The sequence below is a fragment of the Lolium perenne genome, chromosome 2 (assembly GCF_019359855.2).
Source record: "Lolium perenne isolate Kyuss_39 chromosome 2, Kyuss_2.0, whole genome shotgun sequence".
Classification (NCBI taxonomy): domain Eukaryota; kingdom Viridiplantae; phylum Streptophyta; class Magnoliopsida; order Poales; family Poaceae; genus Lolium; species Lolium perenne.
The window spans coordinates 44,364,983-44,385,823 of record NC_067245.2 but is presented as its reverse complement, the minus strand read 5'-3'; the positions used below and the strand labels follow the sequence as shown (position 1 = coordinate 44,385,823).

Here is a 20,841-nt window from a genome sequence, read left to right as displayed (position 1 = left end):
CAAAATGTACCCATCATTCCCAATCTTGGTTTTGTGAAGATTAAACTTGAATAAAAACAAGAGGTAAAAGTGAAGGAAGTGATCTTGAGGTAAAACATTGGATAGGGTACAAGATCAAGTTGAATATATGAGCTGCAAGGATTGACTGAGACATGCAAGACGTGGAGGTTGAAGAGGATGTTGCATAGATGAGATCCATGCATTGAGGTCAACAATAACAGTGGTGGTTGCTTAGATATTAACTGCCAAAGTCTGGAACTTATAAGCTTGCCAAAACAGATTGTTGACTTCGCTTCAGAATCAACCTATGATGAGTGGGTATAAGAGAAGGATGTGATGAGGGTAGATGATCCCAAATTTTGGATTCAAGGATGGTTTGAGCTAGACTAACACAAATAGGAATATCAAGATGGCACACATATGTTGCCATCAGGAGAAGATTTTGATGTAGTAAAAAGGAAAACAATTTTACCTAAGTCACACATGTGTTTTATTAGGTGAGTTGTATGTCTGACCACTAGAGGTGTTGTTCTTTGAGGTACTCAACACAGAACTCAACAAGAAATCAAGACAATATATCTAGTGGCAGATCAAAGCAATTCATCACAACAAACAAATCAAGGCAACTCATCTAAATTGGTCTATAGAAAAAGTTTTTGTTCCCCCTAATTTTTGCATTAAGGACAATTAATCAAGGTTGCATAAGTTGGGGTGTTACACATGTATTTGTTGTCGTGCGCTGCTCTCAATCGTTGCCGTGCGCTTTATCTTTGCCGTGCGTACTACTTGCTGCGCACGGCAAAGATGTCTTTGCTGTGGAGCGGCTCACGGCAATGATTTGCTGCACGGTAATACGGTTTTTTCCCGTAGTGATACAACAATTTTCTTAAAACTTTTTACATGTTAAGATATAAAAAAACAGGAACCAACACTTACAAAGTGAGTCACAATAAACGTGATAGTGGAATTACGCATACTTGCTTATCCGAATGCCAAACAAGATGCACGTATATACGCGAATGCATATAACCAGCTATAAAAACACACCAATGTAAATCGAAAAAGCATAAGCATGAGCAGCTGACATATGGATTCGGTATTGGCACACACAAGGTACCATCAGACGTAGCACTCGTAGAGCTTGATGTCCATCCGCAGGCGGAAGTAGTACAAGCCCTCCAAGGCGTCGGTGCTGAGCGTGGCGATGCCGCGCGCCATGAAGAAGTCGCCGGTGCCGCCAACCACGGAGATGTCCCGCGTCTTCTCGCTCATGAGGTCGGCGCCCATGAGGTTGATCGTGCCCTTGTGCGCGGTTGAGTTGAAGACGATAGAGAAGCCGAACCACGCGCTCTGCGCCTCCTGCTTGTCGTAGAAGTAGAACCCCTCCGCGTGCGCCGCCGGCTCCTCCCCAGCCACGGGCAGCGCCTTCCCCGCCGTCATCGGGTCGTTGAACACCGCAAGCATGCCGAAGTAGGTGGTGTTCTTACTGCGGCTCGTACTCAGCGCCGTCGGCTTCGTGATCCCAGACGACGTGGCGTTGGCCGTGTTGTTGCCGCCGTCGTAGAGGATGTCGTGGTAGTAGAGTGTCATCTTCTTGCACGGCTCGTTGGAGTTGCTGGAGACGAGCCTCTCCAGGCCGTGGGCGGAACCCGCCATGCCGAGCAGAAATACCACGACCAGGACGGTCGGAGACAGCCTGGAAGATGTTGCGAGGCCTTGCATTGTTGCTACTTGCTAGTGCAAGCTGCGAAAATTGGAGAGGACTGCTAAGTGGGCAGCTCTCGTGTTGTTGTGGACTGTTGATATATAGCTGGACCTGTGCATGCTATATATAGAGGTGTAATGCATGGAAGTATCGATCTGTGGGGTATGTTTAAGGTATCAGTTTAGCTTAGATTCTAACCTCCCTTGCACTCCAAGTGACTAACCTTCCCTTTTTTAAGCTTGATGATTCAGGTTGCTGTGGATACCCTAAAAGGCAAACCCATAAAAACAACGTACTTTTTTGCTATTGGGCAGCCAATTCTGTTTCTTTTGATCGCATTGGAACAGAGAATATATAATGAATTTACTATAGTTATTTAGTTCAGTAAAACGGAAGCAACGATCAAAAATACATTTCTGGTTGGTACAATGGTACGCCACCAGAGTTATATACTTATATATATCTCCGACCTTTTGGTTCCAGCACAAAAGCTAGTAACATAAGAGATGAGCATATGTCTTGGTTCTTTCCAAACAATGAAATTGTGCATGGTTTTATTTGCGAAATACGGTACACACTCACACATACATACACACACTCACCTCTTGTGTGTTTATGCATGGTAACCACGGCGGCAGCCGGAGCAAAATAGGAGGGAGCGGCCAGTGGACAAATTTAGACTACTCAGCCAACGGGTTAGAGCATCTCACCGAACCCCAAACCGCGCCGGATCAAGCGTTTGGTGGACGTGTTTTGTTCGTGCCACGTTTGGGGGACGTCGCTTCCCAGTCGCGTCCCCCAAACAAAATTTTGGAAATTTTAAACTTGTGCGAGATTTAATTAAATTCATCCAAATTTGGCATATATTACATAGATTCGACTAAATTTAAACTAAACCTAATCTAGTAGTACTTGCGGCGGCCGGAGGCATCGTAGTACTGATGGAAGTTGTACATGTCGTCGGTGACGACCTCCTGCTTGATGCGCTCGTCGGGCTCGTCCTTCACCAGGCCGCTTGGCCCTGCCTCGCCGTCGTCGGTGAGGTCCACGAGCGGCTTGCCGGAGTCGCGGATGGACATGGCGATCGCCGTCTCGACGTCGCCCTCCAGGCTTCCTTGTCGTTGAGCGACGCCAAGAACGCCGCTCGCAGCCCTGGGCAGTCCTCGGGGTCATCGCTGCTGGCGATGAGGCACTGCTGCCGCTCGTACTCCGCGAGCAGCGCCTCCTGCGACGCTTCCTCCGACTCCTCCTTCACCTCCGGCTTCGGGATGAGGAGAGTGCCGACGCGCCTCTCTTGCTGCCGCCGGCTGCCGCTACCGCTGTCGTCGCGCCTCGGATTGACGGGCGTCCCCGGCTTCTCTTTCATGCGATTGGGGACGGTGTAGGGCGCCGAGCGGTACGACGAGGACGGCGTCGATCGGGCCGGTCCCGAGGAAGAAGAGTTCGAGGAGGACGGTACGTGGTCCTCCTCGGCTGCCATTGCGCAGTGGGAGACGGTGGCGGTGAGGGAGGCGCCTCCAACCTTGGAGCACCGTCGCGGATGCCGCGGATGGCGTTGTCGAGGGTGCACCCCAGAACGCCCCAGAAAGCGGCGCGCCCGTCCCTGTTCCGGCTGTTTGGCCCGCCGACGAGGCTGGTGGTGCTGCGCATCTCCACGTCGTACTTGCCCTTGAAGTACGTGGCCCACCAGTCATCGTTGTTCTTCGCCGCCCAGGTCAGATCCGCCTGCTCCTGGGCGGTGAGTTCAGCCCGCCGGGTCCTGATGGCTTCCTTCCAACGCTCTATCCCTGGCGTCGGCGGCGGTGGGACGCTAATGCCGTTCACGACCATCTTCCAACCACCGCTACTTGGCAGGCGCATGTCCGGCGGGACTGGGTATCCCGCGTGGTACAGCGCCCACGCCTCCTTCACGGTTAGACTGTCGTGGCCGAAGCCGTTCGCCGCGGCTATCTTGCGGGAGGACGAGGACGACATTGCTTGGAGCGACGAGGAGAATATCTAGGGGCGGCGAGGAGAAGGTTTGGGAGCGGTGAGAGATTGGAACGAACCGCAGAGCCTCTTAATGTACAGCGGCGGCAGCGGGTAGTTGCACACAATAACGCCGGCGCGGACGGACACGCGTCCATGCACGACGAGACGCGTCCCTGCGTCGCCTGGGAAAACTGGGACGCCATTAATGTTGCTTGACCAAAGGTAGGCGGCGGGGTTTTAGGCTTCCGAGCCGCTGGCGGGTCGGGCCCACGTCGCTTCGCCTCGCTTTTCGGTGCATCCGGCGTCCCCGGTGTGTCCCCTGTGGGGCGGAAATGGGCTCGGGGCGCCGGACACCGTATCGGGCCGCGCCGGATAAAAATGGGCTTTGGGGGACGCGGTTGGGAATATTTTTTTGTTCGACGCGCCCTAAATCGCTTTGGAGGATGCTTTGAGGGACGCTGAAGATGCTCTTAGCATTTAGATTGTACATACGATCGAGAATTATTCCGTTAGGTTTTTTTTTTTAGGTACAAGCCGTACATTACTATGATGTCATAGGTTTGCGGGGGCTCATTTAATATCCTAGGTAACGACTGTGAGTTTTCTTCGGGTAGGATGCGAAATTACGAGAAACCTAGATACCATGTGATTTTTCTTTGTGTTGTGAAAGTGATGCTTTGTCTCGCACGAGTTACTTATTTATATAGAGCCAAAGGCAACGGTTACATAGAGAGATTAAATGAGGAGACATGATGGTCTTGATTGACTCAATCAAACCATAATGATGTGGTTTAACTTTAACATATTGTCATCTATACTGATTTTGCCTTATAATCTCGAGATAACCAGTGTACATATATGGCAAGGAATATTCATAATATTTCTCTTTAATCTAAATTTCTCTAAATTATGTTCCTTTCCGGACCTTTCCATATCTCCTCTCTTCCCTCCCACAGTCACAACTCACAACGGAAGTTTCATGAATCAAGTGATCGCGCGAACGCTAAGAACTGGGGGTGTTGCCGATGTGTCATTGTAGATGTAGATGTGATGTCGATGTCCAGGTAGCCGATGATGTTGCCATGGTCGATGTAGTACTCTTCATAGTTGGTGTATCCGCAATCGCCAGGGACACAAAAAGTTACGTTTTTTTTTTTTTTTTGGATGGAGCTGCAGCCGTGGAAGAGGCACCTTTTGGCAGGGTCAGATGTAGTTGTACAACTTGATGCCGTGGTTCGGCTCATTGTAGTACAGATTGGTAGTGATATATGGTCAGATTGGACTTGCCCTAAACGTTCGACTCTAACACAAAATTGTACCCAACAACCAATCGTACCCTAGTTGGTGCTAATATTCTACTCCCTGAAATGAGAATGAAACGAGAAGTACATATGCGAGGAAATATCACCTTTAAATTGATGATAGCGCATTATTCGATATGTGCCACCACAATATTATGTAAATAAAAGTCACCATTACAGAAAGTTTTTTTTTACTTTGTGGATGGGTGGTTATTAATTATTCCATTTTCATAAGCATAATGTATTAGTAACCGTATGTATCATTTAAATATGATTATAATAAAGTTCGGACTTCAGGCTAGCAAGTAATTCTTTTTGTGGTGTAATCAGTATGGAGGTTAACATTTGGGCTGTGTGATCTCCGTATTGGTGGTATAATTATTATGATTTGTATGTTGTGATTCAAGTTAAAGTAAAGTTTAATTGATCCAATTGCGCAATAGACAAGTATTGTTTTCCCCGCAAAAAAATAGGCAATTATTATTTTGAAGATCTTTCAAATCTAATAGCAAACTAATGTTGCTTCATGAATGGCGATAAAATATAACTTATTATCTTCAACTGGTAAAGATGTTAACTTCAGACCTGGGTATAGATATCCATGGATATCATCTGACCTATAAATGTGTAGGGGGGTCATAAACTAGTCTCGTTAGAAAGGCACCACCATGCTAGCTTTATTTCTATTCATTTATTTCTTTGTATTGTGCATTGAGTATAACTAGCTAGGTGACCCTCGCAAATACGAGAACATCATCTTAAGTGCAATTATGGGTCTATAAATATTAAAATACTAACTTATAAATGGCACTATTCTTCAACCACCACAAACAATGATCATGGTTCACATAGTTCCTTGCTCATAAGTTTTTTTTTTTACAAAGGAATTGAGTGGGGCGGCTCCAGAAGATGGGCTCGTCGGCCCGTTCTGAAGGAGTAGCATCATACGCATCAAAAGAAAGATGGGCTAATTCTCAAAAAAAAGATGGGCTGCCGCTAGGGCCCACGCTGTTGGGCCTCACTTTCTCTCAGCCTGCCGACGACCTGAGTGTTGGAAGTTTCAAGCAACAGGGCAAGATCCATTGGAGTGAACCGTTCGTCCGAAATGGCTCTGGGAATCTGGAAACACGGATATCATCTTCCCAGCTGGAGGCATTTACTGCCATTTCCGCGGGAACAGGGAAATGCAAAATCGTAAATCTGCAATCTGAAATAAGCACGAGTGGCAAGTGTGAGTAGTGATCGCAGACAGACGCTCGTCAATGAGAACATATAACATCGGGAAGGAAAACAAGTCTAAGGTCGCAGCTAACAAAAACAGACTATTTCCAGGTTAATCTTTGGCAAAACCCTACTCCAACGCTGTCACCACATCAGCAAGAGTTTCAAGTTTCAAGGCCAGATTGAGGGAGAGCACACACGTATAGCTTTCATCAGTCAACTGGAATGACTAATAGAATACAAGAAATATATAACAATAACTAATAAGTTACACCTTATACAGGCTGTGACATTAAGAATACACACTGCATAAGCACATACATCGTCAAATTTTCCTTCCCCTACATATGTATACCACAAGAAAGAATGTTAGCCACGGCACACTAACCACTAGGAGTGGGTATCAGCGCCAGCATTTGGTTCTTGATGATACCCATGCACATCTCGATCTCCCTGAAGATCGGGACATTCTGCGAGCTGCACGGTTGTAGGCGCGAGAGTGCCGAATCGAGAATATGCGCAACTTCGGCAGGATGATACTGCTTCTCCGTGCAGTTCTGATGCATTCAAAGGAAGAATACCCATTAGAACACCAGCACATAACGCCTGAAGAATATGCAAGATCTCTATGGTTTGTTTACCTGTATCATAAGGATGGTAGCTACACAGGATGAAATCAACTCTGAAGGGAACTGAGTTTCAGAATCACGGCCGTTGGGCAATCTTGGACTGTTAACATTAGTTGTCGCAGGGTCAAAGCGGCCAGAAGTGCTGTTATCTTGACAGGCTGAATTTGCCTGTCCCGAATCAGGAGGTATCCGCCGTATGCCTAGTATGCTAGAACCAAAGCCGGTGCCACGGATATTCAGATTGTCTAGTGCTTCCCCTATTTTCGCAAAAGCATTCTCCCCGTCACTTACTTTGCACATTGCCTGATTACACAGAAAAAGGTAGACAGCAGACACGTAAATTAATAACAAACCAAAGTTGTATACTTCAGTAACACCAGATGTACAAGGGCAGAATAAAATAGGCAATGCTTCAGACACGAAAGAAAATCTAGAAGCTAAATGCTCCATGCATCCAACACTAAACCTAATTGTGAGGGTGCAGACTACAGAAAATAGATTGCAAAAATGGAACAGGAAATGATCAACGAACCATGAATCTTTAGTTACCTCAAGCACTGAACTGAACATAAATGATTGTTGATAAAAAAAAGTAGGTTCTCTTTGCTACTTATTCACTTTAAATTTTCACGCATTTCATTATTAACTCAATATTTACTGTTAGATTACGAATTTGAAATATTTTTAATTAATATGATCTCGTGAGTGGTGAAGTCCAAAGAGCAATATAGGGTTCATGATCTGGTTGAAAAGGATCGCTTTCTGCATTCATATATGCTTTTAACTATTACCATGAAGTGAGACTGATCTATACTAACGGATGCGGATGGTGATCATCCAACGTATATAAAGGAATGAATATCAAGGACCCCTGGACTGACTAACATAATAACATGATAAAGTATAAATATGTATGACTATCTAACCTGAATAGCAACATCAACCATTGCCTTAGCTCTGCACCTCGAAGTCTCAATAATTTCCATGACTTGGGATCCAGATTCCTGGTTAATATAACCAAAAAGGTTAGATGCGTCTGGTGTTCTATTAAAAGCACCACTGTTTTCCACGCATTTAGGAATAGGATATGACTGCGTGGGATGCCCATGAAATGTGTTACGTTGCCGCAGAGAAAGCAAGGCCGAAGCAACCTGAGTATGAAAATATATTGTTGAATCTTGTTAGTGCATGAAATCCACACACAAAAAAGACTACTGCAAGTGACATGTAGACCTGGGAATTACATGATCATTCGAATCTCTTAGCTGTACAAGCACCATGGCATATTGCTTCCTGAAGTGCTCCAAATCTCTAATAGTTTCCCCATCCTTCTGCTTTCCAGACACCTCTTCATTCATGTGCCTCAATTCTACCAGCAAAGCTTCCTACAAAAGATTAAATAGTTCATAGACATAAATGTTGTGCACTTGGATCGCGTAAAAAATCCCCTAGCATGTTTATCCAATAAATTATTATTGCATACTGGCCCCACAGTGGAATTTGGATGATTGTAGAGTCCTTCAGTCACAGGCTGACATGAAACCAAAACAGACTCATATGGTCGTATGGATTCGCCCAATTCCAATTTTCAATTATGACTTCCAACTTTTAATAACAAAGGTGGTTTCCATTTTCATCTTCAGACACTAGAGAAAACACAATCACAAAGACCAAGCATGTTGCACTTGCCTTTTTATCAAGGGCGCGTGATAGGTCAGCAAGAGCCCTTATATCTGCTTCTCGTTCCTGTAGCTGTGAAAGTGTACATGGCTGACTATACATTGCCTGTTGTGCAGCAACTGTAGACTCATTTCCAGTATTTTTTGCATGTGCAACTGAATCAAATGTGTCTCCCTGTTGCAGAAATTCCACAAGGGAGCAACAGTTAGGTTATTCCACGTCAAGTACATATATTATAAAGCTCCCACTACATATGCTGTCATCTTAGCTTGCTTCATTAAAATACTTGTTGAGTGACTAAAAAGTACAAAGGAAGTTGCATCAGCACCGGTGAAACTCACATTTGGTACGAATTTTGCTGCACCACCACCACCATACTCTCTAGATCGATCCTCAAATTTTACTTCTGGGAAGCTGCGGTAGTATTTATTCACGATATTTTGCCGTCGGAGAGATTCGGGGAAATTTTCCAGTGGGTGTAGTGGCATACAATCAATATCCTGCAAAGTAAAGAAGTCCTTAACATTCAACAACTTTTTTGTGGGTGAATAACAGCAACCTATTTGACATGGCAATATTTCATCATTACATTGGTTTAGTTAGTATATTCGAACAGACATAAAGAAGAAACATTTGCACTAAGCCACTCAGATAGAAAATTCTTCCATAAGTATAACACCCCACATCCTCGGGTATAAAACAAATGAATAGAATGGGTATAGATGTGCAAGGAAAGCCAATCACATTAAAGCATAGTGACCAAAACACAAAATGTATACCGCTCTCCCACCAGAGTAAAACAAGAGTTGTCCTAGAATTTGTTCAGTCAAGCTAATTAACCTTTGATCGATAAACATTTTATGTTTTTTAGGTTGAAGATATGAAAATATCAGTAGATTACTGTCTACTGTTTTAGATTTTACAATGATAGTACACCGTAGAAACTTCCGGTCGCAAATCAAAATTGTTTTCTGCGGATTATGTGAGTGTACAAAACGACACTTTGGTCCATCCACATGGACAAATGAAGAGAAACAAAAAAAAATGTATTACTCTTAGTTTTCAGTTCAGCATGGACAAATGAAGAGAAACAGTTTAGTGAAAGCATGCATTGCAGAGTGGAATACAAGAAATCAAAACAAATCAGTCGATAACGTTTTAAACCATAAGAGATAAAATAAAACATGCCACAAAAATAATCAAAATAGAACTTAGATATATATTGTTTACCATGACAAACTCAACACCCAGCTCCGACCGATCAAATTGAACCCGGCAACGGTCAAGGTCAACAGTCAAAACACTGCCATCATGAAGTTCCCTGGTTTTGGGATGACAGGCTATGACACGCTGTCCAACTGCTAAAGGTCGAGCAAGATCAGTTGGTAGACCTTCTCGAACACCAGACTGGAGTTCAGCATAGTGTTGTCTGACTGACTCTCGATACTGAGAAAGCTTCTCTCTCTCCTCATGTAAAAACTGCTTCGACAATCGACGTGGCTTTCCAAGAGAACTGCAAAAAACTAGACTCAGAAAACAAACAAAGCTGAAGCAAAAAAATCAACTGAAGATGACAGACCTCCGTATAACACCCCACTCAACACGAGTCAGCCTTGGCACATGACCCAGCTTAACATGATTCAGGTACTCGACAAATTCACTCTTTGCAAACCATGGGTAATCAATTGCACTATAGAACCATTCGGACATGCACCATCTACGGAGAAATCGTGACGATAAGCAGTGAGAGAGCTTGTCCTGCAAGGGGTCAGGAAAAACGTAAGTTGTAACTTCTATACCTTGCAAATGATGAGATGAATAGGTCAGAAAAGTTTCTTGACAAAACATCAAACCTTAAGATCGAGAACGTTATTCACTGGGTAGGTAACATTATCGCAGGAATCATCAGCACCCTCAGGAGGCTTACACTCTGGAGTAAGTGCTTTTAAAATGCCTAATTTGCGCCGGCTTCTAGCCTTCGACGGCGAGTCAGATTGCTGAGTTATTGCATTTTGTGTTGTGTCCATATTATCCATGGCTTCTTTTCCAAAATCAGCATGTGCTGGAGAACTTTCCTGTGCTTTGGACTTGTTTTGTTTTGAAACTGGACTAACATGAGTATGCCTACCCTTATTAGAAACTACATTCCCTTCTTCAGCAGAAACCTAGCAAAGGCAGATATACAAGCAAAATCATATTTTGCCATTTAAGAAGAACACAGGAGGAAAGAAAAATGTCAACTTGGCCATTTCAAGTTTTAAATTCACAAAGACAAGGAGTGTTTGGGAGTGACATACTGTAGTAGGTCACCCACGGAAAATTTACAAAAAAGAATGTTTGGAAGGGAATACTTTGGCAACAGCAATGAGAGTTACTTTGATCAACGTATGTCTTAGTAGTCTCCCCATTTGCTATATGTCATTGACGTAAAAAACTATATACCACATGGATAAGAGAAGGAGAAAGTTGCTTAAAAACAAGGAGGTCATGCAACAAAAAAGTATTTTCTCCTCTTAAGTGGGAGAAGGTATGTTATCCAAATGGAGGTTTAAAGATTAAGAATCAGAGAGAGCTTTATTTTGTTAAACTGTTTATCAGGAGCAACAAAAGAAAAGGCAAGACTATAAGTGGGGTGCGTACCTCTGCCTTCTCAATATCTTTTAGTGCATTCTTTGCATCTTTGGAGATCTGAACATAAAGCAGCAAATATATGCAAACCATAAGCAACGTACAGAACTAACAATATTGTGGCTTGTCACATGTTCAACAGGTAACAGTTTTGCAGGTACCTTTCCTGTGGAATACTTTCTTTTCTTTTTCTCCGTTTTGACACCACATTTACAATCTTGCTGCTTTACTTCAGAAATAGTACTTCCATCATGATGTGGATCTTTAGTTAGTCTAGCTTTTTTCCTAGTAACCATCTCAATGTTTACAAGTTCTGACTGCCTTTTAATCTTCTTCGTTTTTCTGGAGTTGTCTTTTTTCTCAAAAAGTGGTACTGCTGCAGGAACACTAGGCTTCTCATCAGATTCATTTGGCTTCTCATCAGATTCATTGTCTTTGCTTTCATCCTTAATGTGTGCTGATGATTCTGGAAAACAAGCACAGGCAATATCAATAGCACAATCAAACACAAATCATTACAAACTTAGCATATTGGTCAAAACCTAACTCTGCAAAACCACTTTTGTCCATAACTTTTCTGAGATTTTCACATGATGGTCGGACTGCTAAAACTTGCAAAAAATCTACCTTTGAGGACCTGGTTAAACAATTTGTTGAACAGTATGCCCAGTATCTACAATTCTTGTGGTTGCAAATGGAAGCCGGTGAATGAAGTTAAGTGTGTTGCAGGTAAAACAGGTGGAAGGTGGAAGGTATCTACACAGCTACAGAGTTGCCTAAACATTTGCTGTATCCATTTCTTCCATAAGACAAGCAGGCATGCTTGGAGCTGTGGGGGTACATAAATGGTCCTTGTATGTATAGGAATTTATGCAGATTGCAGGACTCCTTTAAGATTAGACTCCACAAAAGATAAGAACGACATATTGGCTCCACGGATAATCAGCTCTGACTCCATTGTACAGCGATTGCAAGAACTTAAGTACTACCTCTGTCCATAAATAGACATCTGAGATTTCTCTAAATTTGGATGTATCTAGACGCTATTTAGTGTCTAGATACATCCAGATTTAGACAAACTTCGGATATCTATTTATAGACGGAGAGAGTACTAAACTGTACTGCCAAGCTGTCCATTGCATGGTTTTGCCACCGCATCACATAATCATTAAAAAAGTAACTACTATTACATGATAAAGGATACATTGAGGTGCACGGAAATTAAATAGTAAAAATATATTCCCACTTCTGAATTAGCACCATAGTCTGGGATAAGACTAACCAGATTCAGCATTGGAAGAAGGCTGTAGAATATTCACAGATATATCAGCTAATGTATGCAATGCATCGAGAGCTGAGATTTCATCTGCCAAACAAAGTCCAATTAGGCAAATCAGGACCAAAGGTTTGTGCTATATAGATACAAAAGCAAGAATTCCAACAAAGTATCCTTACAACTTAGCAAGCATTACACAGTAAAATAAATAATGTGTGAGCGCAAAGCAAAGATGAACAGACTGTATTACAATTTACAAAGAACAACAGATCCTCCTTACGAAGTTTGTAGAGCAACGTCGATTTCAGTGTAATAATCATTACATAGTTCTGTTTGAGTTTTCCATGGTAGGGAGATTGTCAGTTTATTTTACAAATGCAACAACCCAATGAAGACAACAAATATTCTGAAATAAAACTGATGGTTGACCACCAAAGCATAGGACATACTTATGTTTCACCACAGAATCAAGAAAATACTGTGATGTACGTAAATATGAGAAGCTTAGCCCATTGTCCTTCTTGCTGGAATACTATTCTCATTCAATAAAAAAATCGAGAAAACACAAAAAGCCTTTGTGTTTCTTTTCATTGAAAAGGTAGAAGGGTTTGTGTTACACTCCTCCAAAGAGGTTTACTATTATCATTCAATAATATAAATATGTCTATATTGTATTCAATAGTTGAGAAAATACTACCGTGCAACTTTATAAAAGATAAGACTCAAGTCAATAAACCACCTAACTGATAGTTTCAACTGTGCTAGAAGCCTAGAAGAAAATATGCTGTGAATTGTGATCATCTTTCAATAATTCCATTACCTTTCTAAAAATAAAAGATAAGATCAGACATACCGCCAAAAAATAGCTGGCGACTTCTTTTGCTTGATTTATTAGATGGCCATGAAGCTTTACTTCCTAATGCGTCCACCTCTGATTCATATTTAGCTTTTCTGGCGCTGTACCCTTCTTCAGTGCCACTGCATGCCTCTCTGTCATCTTCGAATTGATCATCTGTTTTGTGTGCAGCTTTCTTTCTTCTCCTCTGAGGCCTCTTCAATTTTTGCTTAGACTTGCCAAATGCAGAGCCTTCATTGTTCATAAAATAAGAATCATATTTGGGATGGTCACCAGTCTCTGCTTCCCTGCTTCCTACGCTACCTTCTGGATAATCAGCTTCTACTTGAAATCCATGCATCTTTGAGTTTCCCATCTCTGAATCCGCATTCTGCAAACATCATACAGATATGATCATGCAATTACCTTGCAAGATGAGTGGACTAGAGATAAAGAGCAAATAGAACCTGGGTTCTTACTTTTCTGTCGGCACTTTTAATAGGAGACAGGAACATATGATCACTCGATCTTCCAAGTGTTTGGGAAACCTGAGGTGAGCCTCCTCTTTGACAGACCTCTGCTAGAGCTAGAGCTGCTACATGAGCACCTTCATCATCACCATTAGTAGCATCTGGTTTTGCTTGTCTATTTGCTGGACCTATCTTGTCATCTCGGTGGTACATGCTTGCAACAGGCACTCGCGGGGTCCTTTTTCCAACAGCACGTGGCCTGTTCCCTACAAACAAGTCTAGACAAGTTTCAAGACCTCAATCCTAATTTTGTTTATGAGTACACAGTGCCACATCTTAATACTGTGCAGCCATGAAGCAAATTTCGGAGGTCATATTTTCAACCATTAAATAGCAGTTAGTCCTAAGTTAGAGAGTAGAGAGTAATAACACATGCCGATGGGAACTTAACATAAATGTATCCGTGTTTAATTATAAGAAGGTAACACATATGTACAAGTTCACAATTTCATTGTAGATTGTGAAATGTTTTGTGCTCATAGTTGAATTGTAGATTGTTAACTGTTTACAAAAACTAAAACACTAACAGAGAATAAATTTAGCCTTAAAAGCTTTTGGTAAATGAAAATATGACCTGTTCTGTGTTCTCCTTAGGGCATGTACAAGGTGCTTACGGAGGTGTGCTATTTCTACACCAGAGGTGCCTAATTAAGCATCTGTCCTTTAGAAATAGGCACTCTGCTTCAGAAAAAACCGGGTTTATTTTTTGTAAGCACCTTGCATTACAAATGCCATTAGGGGTGGGCACGGTTCATGTTCAGAAACCGCACCTGATCTCCTGAACCAAATCTCATATGAAATTGCATGGATCAAACCTTCGGGCCAAAATGTCTGCTACACTTAATCCACTGTATCTAATGTAATGATCCATTTTCTTTGGGTGAGGGAGAGCGAGAGCAAGTGCTGCAGAACTCAAGCAAGTTTATCAGCAGGCAGGGAGGCTGGTTACCAGCCCCGCCCTTCTGTATCTTCTCTAAAGCACAGCCTGCCTACCAGTGTTCCACTCAGCTCTCTATTCTCACTTGCGGCCGCGAGATCTGCCCCCGGTGAGGGCATTCCCGGAGGACGGAGCCCTCCGCTCCTCTATCGTCACTAAGAGCATCTCTAGCAGAGCCCGAACTCGCGGCCGAAACCGTAAAATTCCGGCGAGAATAGGGGTTCGGGCCGAAACTGGGCCAGAACGGAGCCCGAACTCGCGGCCTGGCCCGTATAACGAGCTCAGGCCCCCGAGAAATCGAGCGGCCGCCCCGTATTAAAAGGGTTCGCGGAGGGGAGTTCGGTTTGCAAACCCTACTCCCCTCCGGCGTTCCACTCCCTCCGCCGCCGCCAAGCCCCTTTTCCGGCGAGCAATCCAGCAGAGCGCAGGCACCGATCCACCCTCCGTGTCGGCGCGATGGCGTCCCATGGCGGCTCCCAAGGCCGTGGCGCCGGATTGGGCGACGGCGACTCGCCGCCGCGTCCGCCCGTGTTCCGCACCAAGGCGGAGTGGCGCAAATGGAACCGGTCGGAGGGCACGCGCAAGCGCAGCGCCCGCCGGTGGACGAACTGGGGGCTCACGCCCCCAGGGAAGCTCGCCAAGTACGGCAACGCCGGCGAGGGCTCCTCATCCGGCCAGTCAAGCCACGAACCGTGGCTCCCCGTCGCGGACAGCAGCGACGACGAGGACCTCGTCCCCGCGCGGTCGCCCACCATCTCCGCCGGCGACTACGTCCACGGCAGCGACGAGGAGGAGGCCGTCCTCGCGCAGACCAAGGCCGTCAGCGAGGCGGAGGCCCGCGCTCGCTTCCGCCGGGAGGAGGCGGACGCCGTCCGCCAGGTCCGAGAATACGAGGCGGCCCGCCGGGAGGCCCGCGTCCGCCGCGTGAAGCTCAAAATAGTCGAGCTTGACGCCGACGACGCGTGAAGCTCCTCCACGACAACGTCGACGCCGTCTGCCGCCGACACGCTGCGCCACCACCGGCATTGCCGCGCGCATATGCCACTATTTTAGGCCACATTTTGCTTATCTAAGTAGCGCTCGCCGGTGTACAAGTACTTTAGCTTTAGTTTGTCGAACTATGTAAGTTTTGATGCTCAATCGGAGCATCAAATTCATCTCGAACTATGATCATCGCCTAATTTACCCGTGACATTTCGAATTCCGTTTTTCAGTTCCACTTTTACGGTTTCTAATCTGTGACAACGGTTTTCCGGCCCGTAAACACGAGTTCGGTGAACTGAACTCGCATTTTTCAGTTCACGTGTTTACGGGCTCTGCTAGAGATGCTCTAAGCCGTGCAAAGGAAGCAGACCACAGTTTGTCTCTCTTGATTATTTCTGGATTTTGATTTTGCAATTGAAAAAGATGGATTGAAAGGAAGGGGAGAAAATGAAGTTTTCGCCTGAAGGAATAGGTTCCTGATTTTGTATTATCTCCTGATTGCTTGCTATTTGTATCAAAAAAAAAATAGTTAATATTTACCCCTCCTCGCTTGCTGCTCTGCAGACAGGGTGTAGCCGACTAAAATAGGTCCGTCCCTATATTCCAATGCACCGATTTCCCCTCGTGTCTTTTTTCTGATCCAAACCTCTGGACCAAAGTCAAAGTGTTCACTGTCTCGGAGCAGGAAGACTGACCCTTGGATTGAGTCGAAATACACACACCCCTAGTTTTCGTTTTTAGATAAAACTTTATTACTCAAATTAGAAAATCTACTACCTCTGTCCATAAAAGGATGTCGGAAGTTTGTCTAAATTCAGATGTATCTATACACTTTCATCCGAATTTAGACAAACCTTCGACATCCTTTTATGGACGGAGGGAGTACTAAAGATTAAAAAAAGAAAAGGACATGTATGCTACTATTCACAGCATATCTGAGTTTTCTATTTCTTCTACTCCCTCTGATTCATATTCTTTATCACTAGTATGAATGTATCTAGAACTAAAATATGTCTAGATACATCTATATTAGTGGCAACTAATATGGATCGGAGGGAGTAATACATTTAGACTTTGATGTTCAAATTACCTCCAGAACGTTTCTTCTTCAACAGAGAAAGGCATCCATAGCTCGATGAAGTGGGCTGAGATTGCAATAGATCAGGGTAGCGTGTATCAGATGTCTTCGACGCAGATTGAAGCTTTGCACGCCCACGCTTCTGTGGCTTCCTAGAAGCTTTCAGTGAATCATTACTCTCGCGATCACTGTTACTTCCATCCTACAGTTCAGAGCATATGTCCTTAGTTACAAACATTCTTGGTAAACGCAATAAAATGGCATAGAGCGCTAACAGACTAACTGTGACCCAAGGCTGCACATATGCCACCATAAGGGCTAGGTCCACCATTCCGCTACGTCACAAGAACACATGTGTTGTAATCTTATAAGGGAGAAATTCATTCCATTTTATGATGTTGAAGTAATCCCTCAAGAATGTTGCTATAAATGATGGACAGGTAATGGAGATGTCAGCCTGAAAATCATTTACTAGCTTAATATAGTCAACACAAATGACTATTACAATCTTAATAGTTGCAGCTCCTAAGCATTTCATACTATTATATTAATAGATGCAACAAATAGTTCTTGTTCTTGTACTTGATATAGTTTTCACAAATATCAAGAATCAACTAATACTTGATACAGTACTTTATGGAATCCCTGTTAAACTTTCACAACATTTTCAGGTATCCGTGGAAAGAACTACAGAAGCTTGAATATTATAGGCATTCAAGTTTAACTTTACCAGAATATTATAGTGATCAGTCATCATCGCTATCAACCCTGCAGCAGTAGCAGTTCCCTCTGCAAGAGATAAATATGCCTGGACATACAACAGAGCTTGATCAATTTATCAGCATAACCATAAAAAAATAGCAAAAGAAAGACAAATACATGCAAAATGAATTGTGCAACTTATACAATCTATTTAAACAATCTATCATGCATACATATGGGCATAGCAGGAGATAAGGCTGGAACCAAATGGATGGAATCCAAGATCTCAGTATATATCACAATCATTATTGACTGATATGGTGGCCAGCCCTGGGATCTTATGCTATGAAAAACTCAAGTATTGCTTTGCTAAAATTAGCCCATTAAACTACAAGAAACAGCATCACAACAATAAACTAATGCCACACATTTTTGCTAGTCAGGATTGAAAGTTAAAACAAGCTGGTGTGTGGTAGGTAACCAAGTGCAGACAGTCCAGAACCGCCACCGAACACAAAGGAGGGCTGGGATTTACCCTATTCATGTTGTAAAGAGCCTCCACCATATCAGATGTTCTATCATGGACGGCAGCAGCCACCTGCAAGTTGAGATGAACAATCAGTAATATAAATTCAGGTCTTCAAACTAGATAGCATCCTTATTAAACCTGCTCCCACCCACCAGCAGGATCGGAGGAAGTGAGAGCAGTAAGTTTGTCAGGCTAGGTGGCCTCTGAGGACCAGAGACGTAGTTAACCCAAAAATTGGCTGAATGGAGTGGGATTTTGAGTTTTGACTAAGGAAGCCCGAAGCCAACGAAGATAGGTTTGGTGTGAACTGAGTTGAGTCCGGCCCGTTTAGGTGACAAACCCACCTTTTACAGTCACAGGGGAATGCAACGGTGGTAGCACACTGCTGCTACTATTTGAAACTCGCATGGTCACACTTCCTTAAGGAATGCAAAAGGATCTAGGAAAATATGCAACTACTCCATATTTGTACACCAAGCTTGATCTTGTCTCTCGGTACATGGAAGAATGCTACGACTCTGCTTGAACAACAATATATGTTTATTATAGTGCATTAGCTTCACAGATAATGTGTACATTGATATAACAGCATGATATGATGGATTACCAAGATTGTTTTCCTTTTCCCTGTATATAAGCCACATATATTTAACAACTTGAAAATAACAAGCATGTAGTACGAGCAGTGAGCTACAAAAGACCACAACAAGCCAACAGCCAGCTTGGTCTGATAAGTGATAATACTCTGGAGGAAACGCAAAGGACCTTTGCTTTTCATTTCACTGAAAAGGTAGAGTTTGATTTACAATCCTCCTAAGAGGTGGGTTACAACATGTTTGTTATTTTCAAGTGATAATACTGCTGCTTGATAAAATAAATCCCTCGGGTAATCATGTTGGTGTAGTATGTGGTTACCTAAAGAACAAATTCCTAACTGTTTAATAAAATTAATCCCACACCACAATAAGAAGGCAGAGATCAAACCTTCTTCCAATCTTTCCCATATTTTCTATAAGCTCCATAGAAGTGCTCCAGCTCATCTTTGGTCCACTGAGAACCAAGGTCAGATAACTTTTTCTTCTGCAAATAAATGCTTCTGTGATCAATGACACAACTACGTGATTGTATAAACCACGGTAGAGTGCAGGTACTTACTCGCACTTTATTTTTATGTACAACTGCGGCATCCTTATCGTTCCAATCTTCATTAATTTTGGCATAGCGCTTGTTTACATTCCTCACTTTTCTTGTCGAAGACATTGAGAGTCACAGAACAACCTGAAATACAGTTCACTGGAGATTAGGTGGTTTGCTTCAGTAGCCTCTTGGGTGAAAATCGAAAGGGGGTGCTGAAAAAGAAAATCTAAGCAGGAAGACTTTCCACGATAAAACATGTGTTACATACACAACCTTCATGATCTAATGTAACTACATATAAGGAAGCTATGTGCCATTACGAGAAGCAATCTCTTGCAAACTCAATGATAAAAAAAAATGGGGCGCTGCTAAGTGCTGCTAAGTGTGGTGTTCAGTTAAGATAGGCTGTTTGAACCTTGTGCAAAAAAAATCAGCACGGAGTGAGTTCACATGACGAACATGGAATATAGATGGAGGAGGGATGGTGCATAATTTAATAATACTACAAGGCGAGTAAATAGCACCCAGCAACGTAGTACAGTATGTTACATTGCTGGCGCTAGCTAATTAATCCGTGAACGGAAGGAAGAACTTTCTGCTTTAATGCGTGTGCTTCATCTCTTTCCTCTTTTGCTTGTACCATCAGCCTACACTACACCCTCTGATGTTTGTGCGATTTAATTCCCGGCCGCGCGCCCTAATCCCATCCTGGGGAACTTTAGCTAGCCTAACCTCACGCGCGCGGGAATCGGGGAATAGAGCGGCAAACGATGATAAAGTGCAATGAGAGAGCGCGCGCGCGGGCAGAGGCAGAGGATAGGGACAATACCGGGGGTGAGTGGCGCGAGCGTGGCCGGCGACCTCGGCGCGGGAGGGCGCCCGCGCCTGGACGAGTCCGCGGCGGATAGGGCCCCTCTGCGGACCTGATTGGGGCGGGGCGGTGGTGAGGAAGTGAGGACGGAGCTAGGGTTGGGTGGGCGGCGCAAGGGGGATCGGGGACGGAGCTCGATCGGGGTGGCGCAGAGGAGCGGCGGCGTCGAGGAATCGGCGGAGTGCGGTGGGGATTTTGGAAAGGGAGAAATGGGTGCGGGATTCGAACTTGGAGATGTGCAGGAAGAAGAAGACGAAGAAGAATCCACGGGGTTGAGAAGATGCTCTGCAGCATTCCGAGGGAGGGAGCCCCGTTCAGGCCCGGCCCTGAGGGCGCCCCACAAACCAAGGGGCCTAAGCCCAGCTAGCTACTGGGCCTGGTTGACATGCAATTCTCCATTGCTGCACAATGGGGCCTATAAAATCTGGCGACTCACCTTGCAATCAGCAACATTAGGTGAAGAAAAAAGGGCAGTTCCTTATTCATCACCCGCGGGTAATGGTTACAAACCATCGCCCGCGTGGTTTCACCCGCGGGAGACTTTGGGCCGCGGCCCGTTAACATACAGGGAGCCTGTAGGCCTCGGTTTTTCGGTTTTTGTCTACTTTTTTTGGTTTTTCTTGGGTTTCGGTTTTCTTTCGGTTTTTCTTCGATTTTTTGATTTTTTCTTTTTTCCTTTTTTCTTTTTTTAACAAAATTTAAAGTTAATCAAATTTCAAATTCGAACAAATTTTAAAGTAAGCAAATTTTTAATCTTAGCAAATTTTAAATCTGAGCAAATTTCGAATCTGGGTAATTTTTAAATCTAAGAAAATTTCAAATCTGGG

At 43.8% G+C, this 20,841-nt stretch overlaps 2 protein-coding genes across 3 annotated transcripts; both read right to left on the bottom strand.

Moving 5' to 3' along the window:
- Positions 1 to 925: 925 nt before the first annotated feature.
- On the bottom strand, positions 926 to 1,785 carry LOC127329901 (dirigent protein 5-like). The gene has a single exon (XM_051356311.2). The coding sequence runs from the start codon at positions 1,720 to 1,722 to the stop codon at positions 1,120 to 1,122; it is 603 nt and encodes a 200-aa protein (XP_051212271.1). The 5' UTR covers positions 1,723 to 1,785; the 3' UTR covers positions 926 to 1,119.
- Positions 1,786 to 6,380: 4,595 nt separating this feature from the next.
- On the bottom strand, positions 6,381 to 20,263 carry LOC127331970 (protein ALWAYS EARLY 3). Of its 2 annotated transcripts, none has more exons than XM_051358201.2 (20): positions 19,973 to 20,263; positions 19,162 to 19,284; positions 18,991 to 19,086; positions 18,013 to 18,075; positions 17,506 to 17,583; positions 16,788 to 16,977; positions 13,726 to 13,994; positions 13,265 to 13,637; positions 12,418 to 12,501; positions 11,297 to 11,601; positions 11,148 to 11,195; positions 10,361 to 10,672; positions 10,087 to 10,265; positions 9,738 to 10,020; positions 8,849 to 9,007; positions 8,513 to 8,681; positions 8,072 to 8,208; positions 7,754 to 7,978; positions 6,840 to 7,130; positions 6,381 to 6,755 (listed from the first exon to the last, which is right to left on the bottom strand). In XM_051358201.2, exons 2-20 carry the CDS (start codon positions 19,264 to 19,266, stop codon positions 6,582 to 6,584), a joined length of 3,540 nt encoding a protein of 1,179 aa, XP_051214161.1. In that variant the 5' UTR covers positions 19,267 to 19,284; positions 19,973 to 20,263; the 3' UTR covers positions 6,381 to 6,581. The 2 variants fall into 2 exon arrangements, with proteins under 2 accessions (XP_051214161.1, XP_051214162.1); XM_051358202.2 differs by having other exon boundaries at positions 13,726 to 13,982.
- Between the last annotated feature and the right edge of the window lie 578 nt (positions 20,264 to 20,841).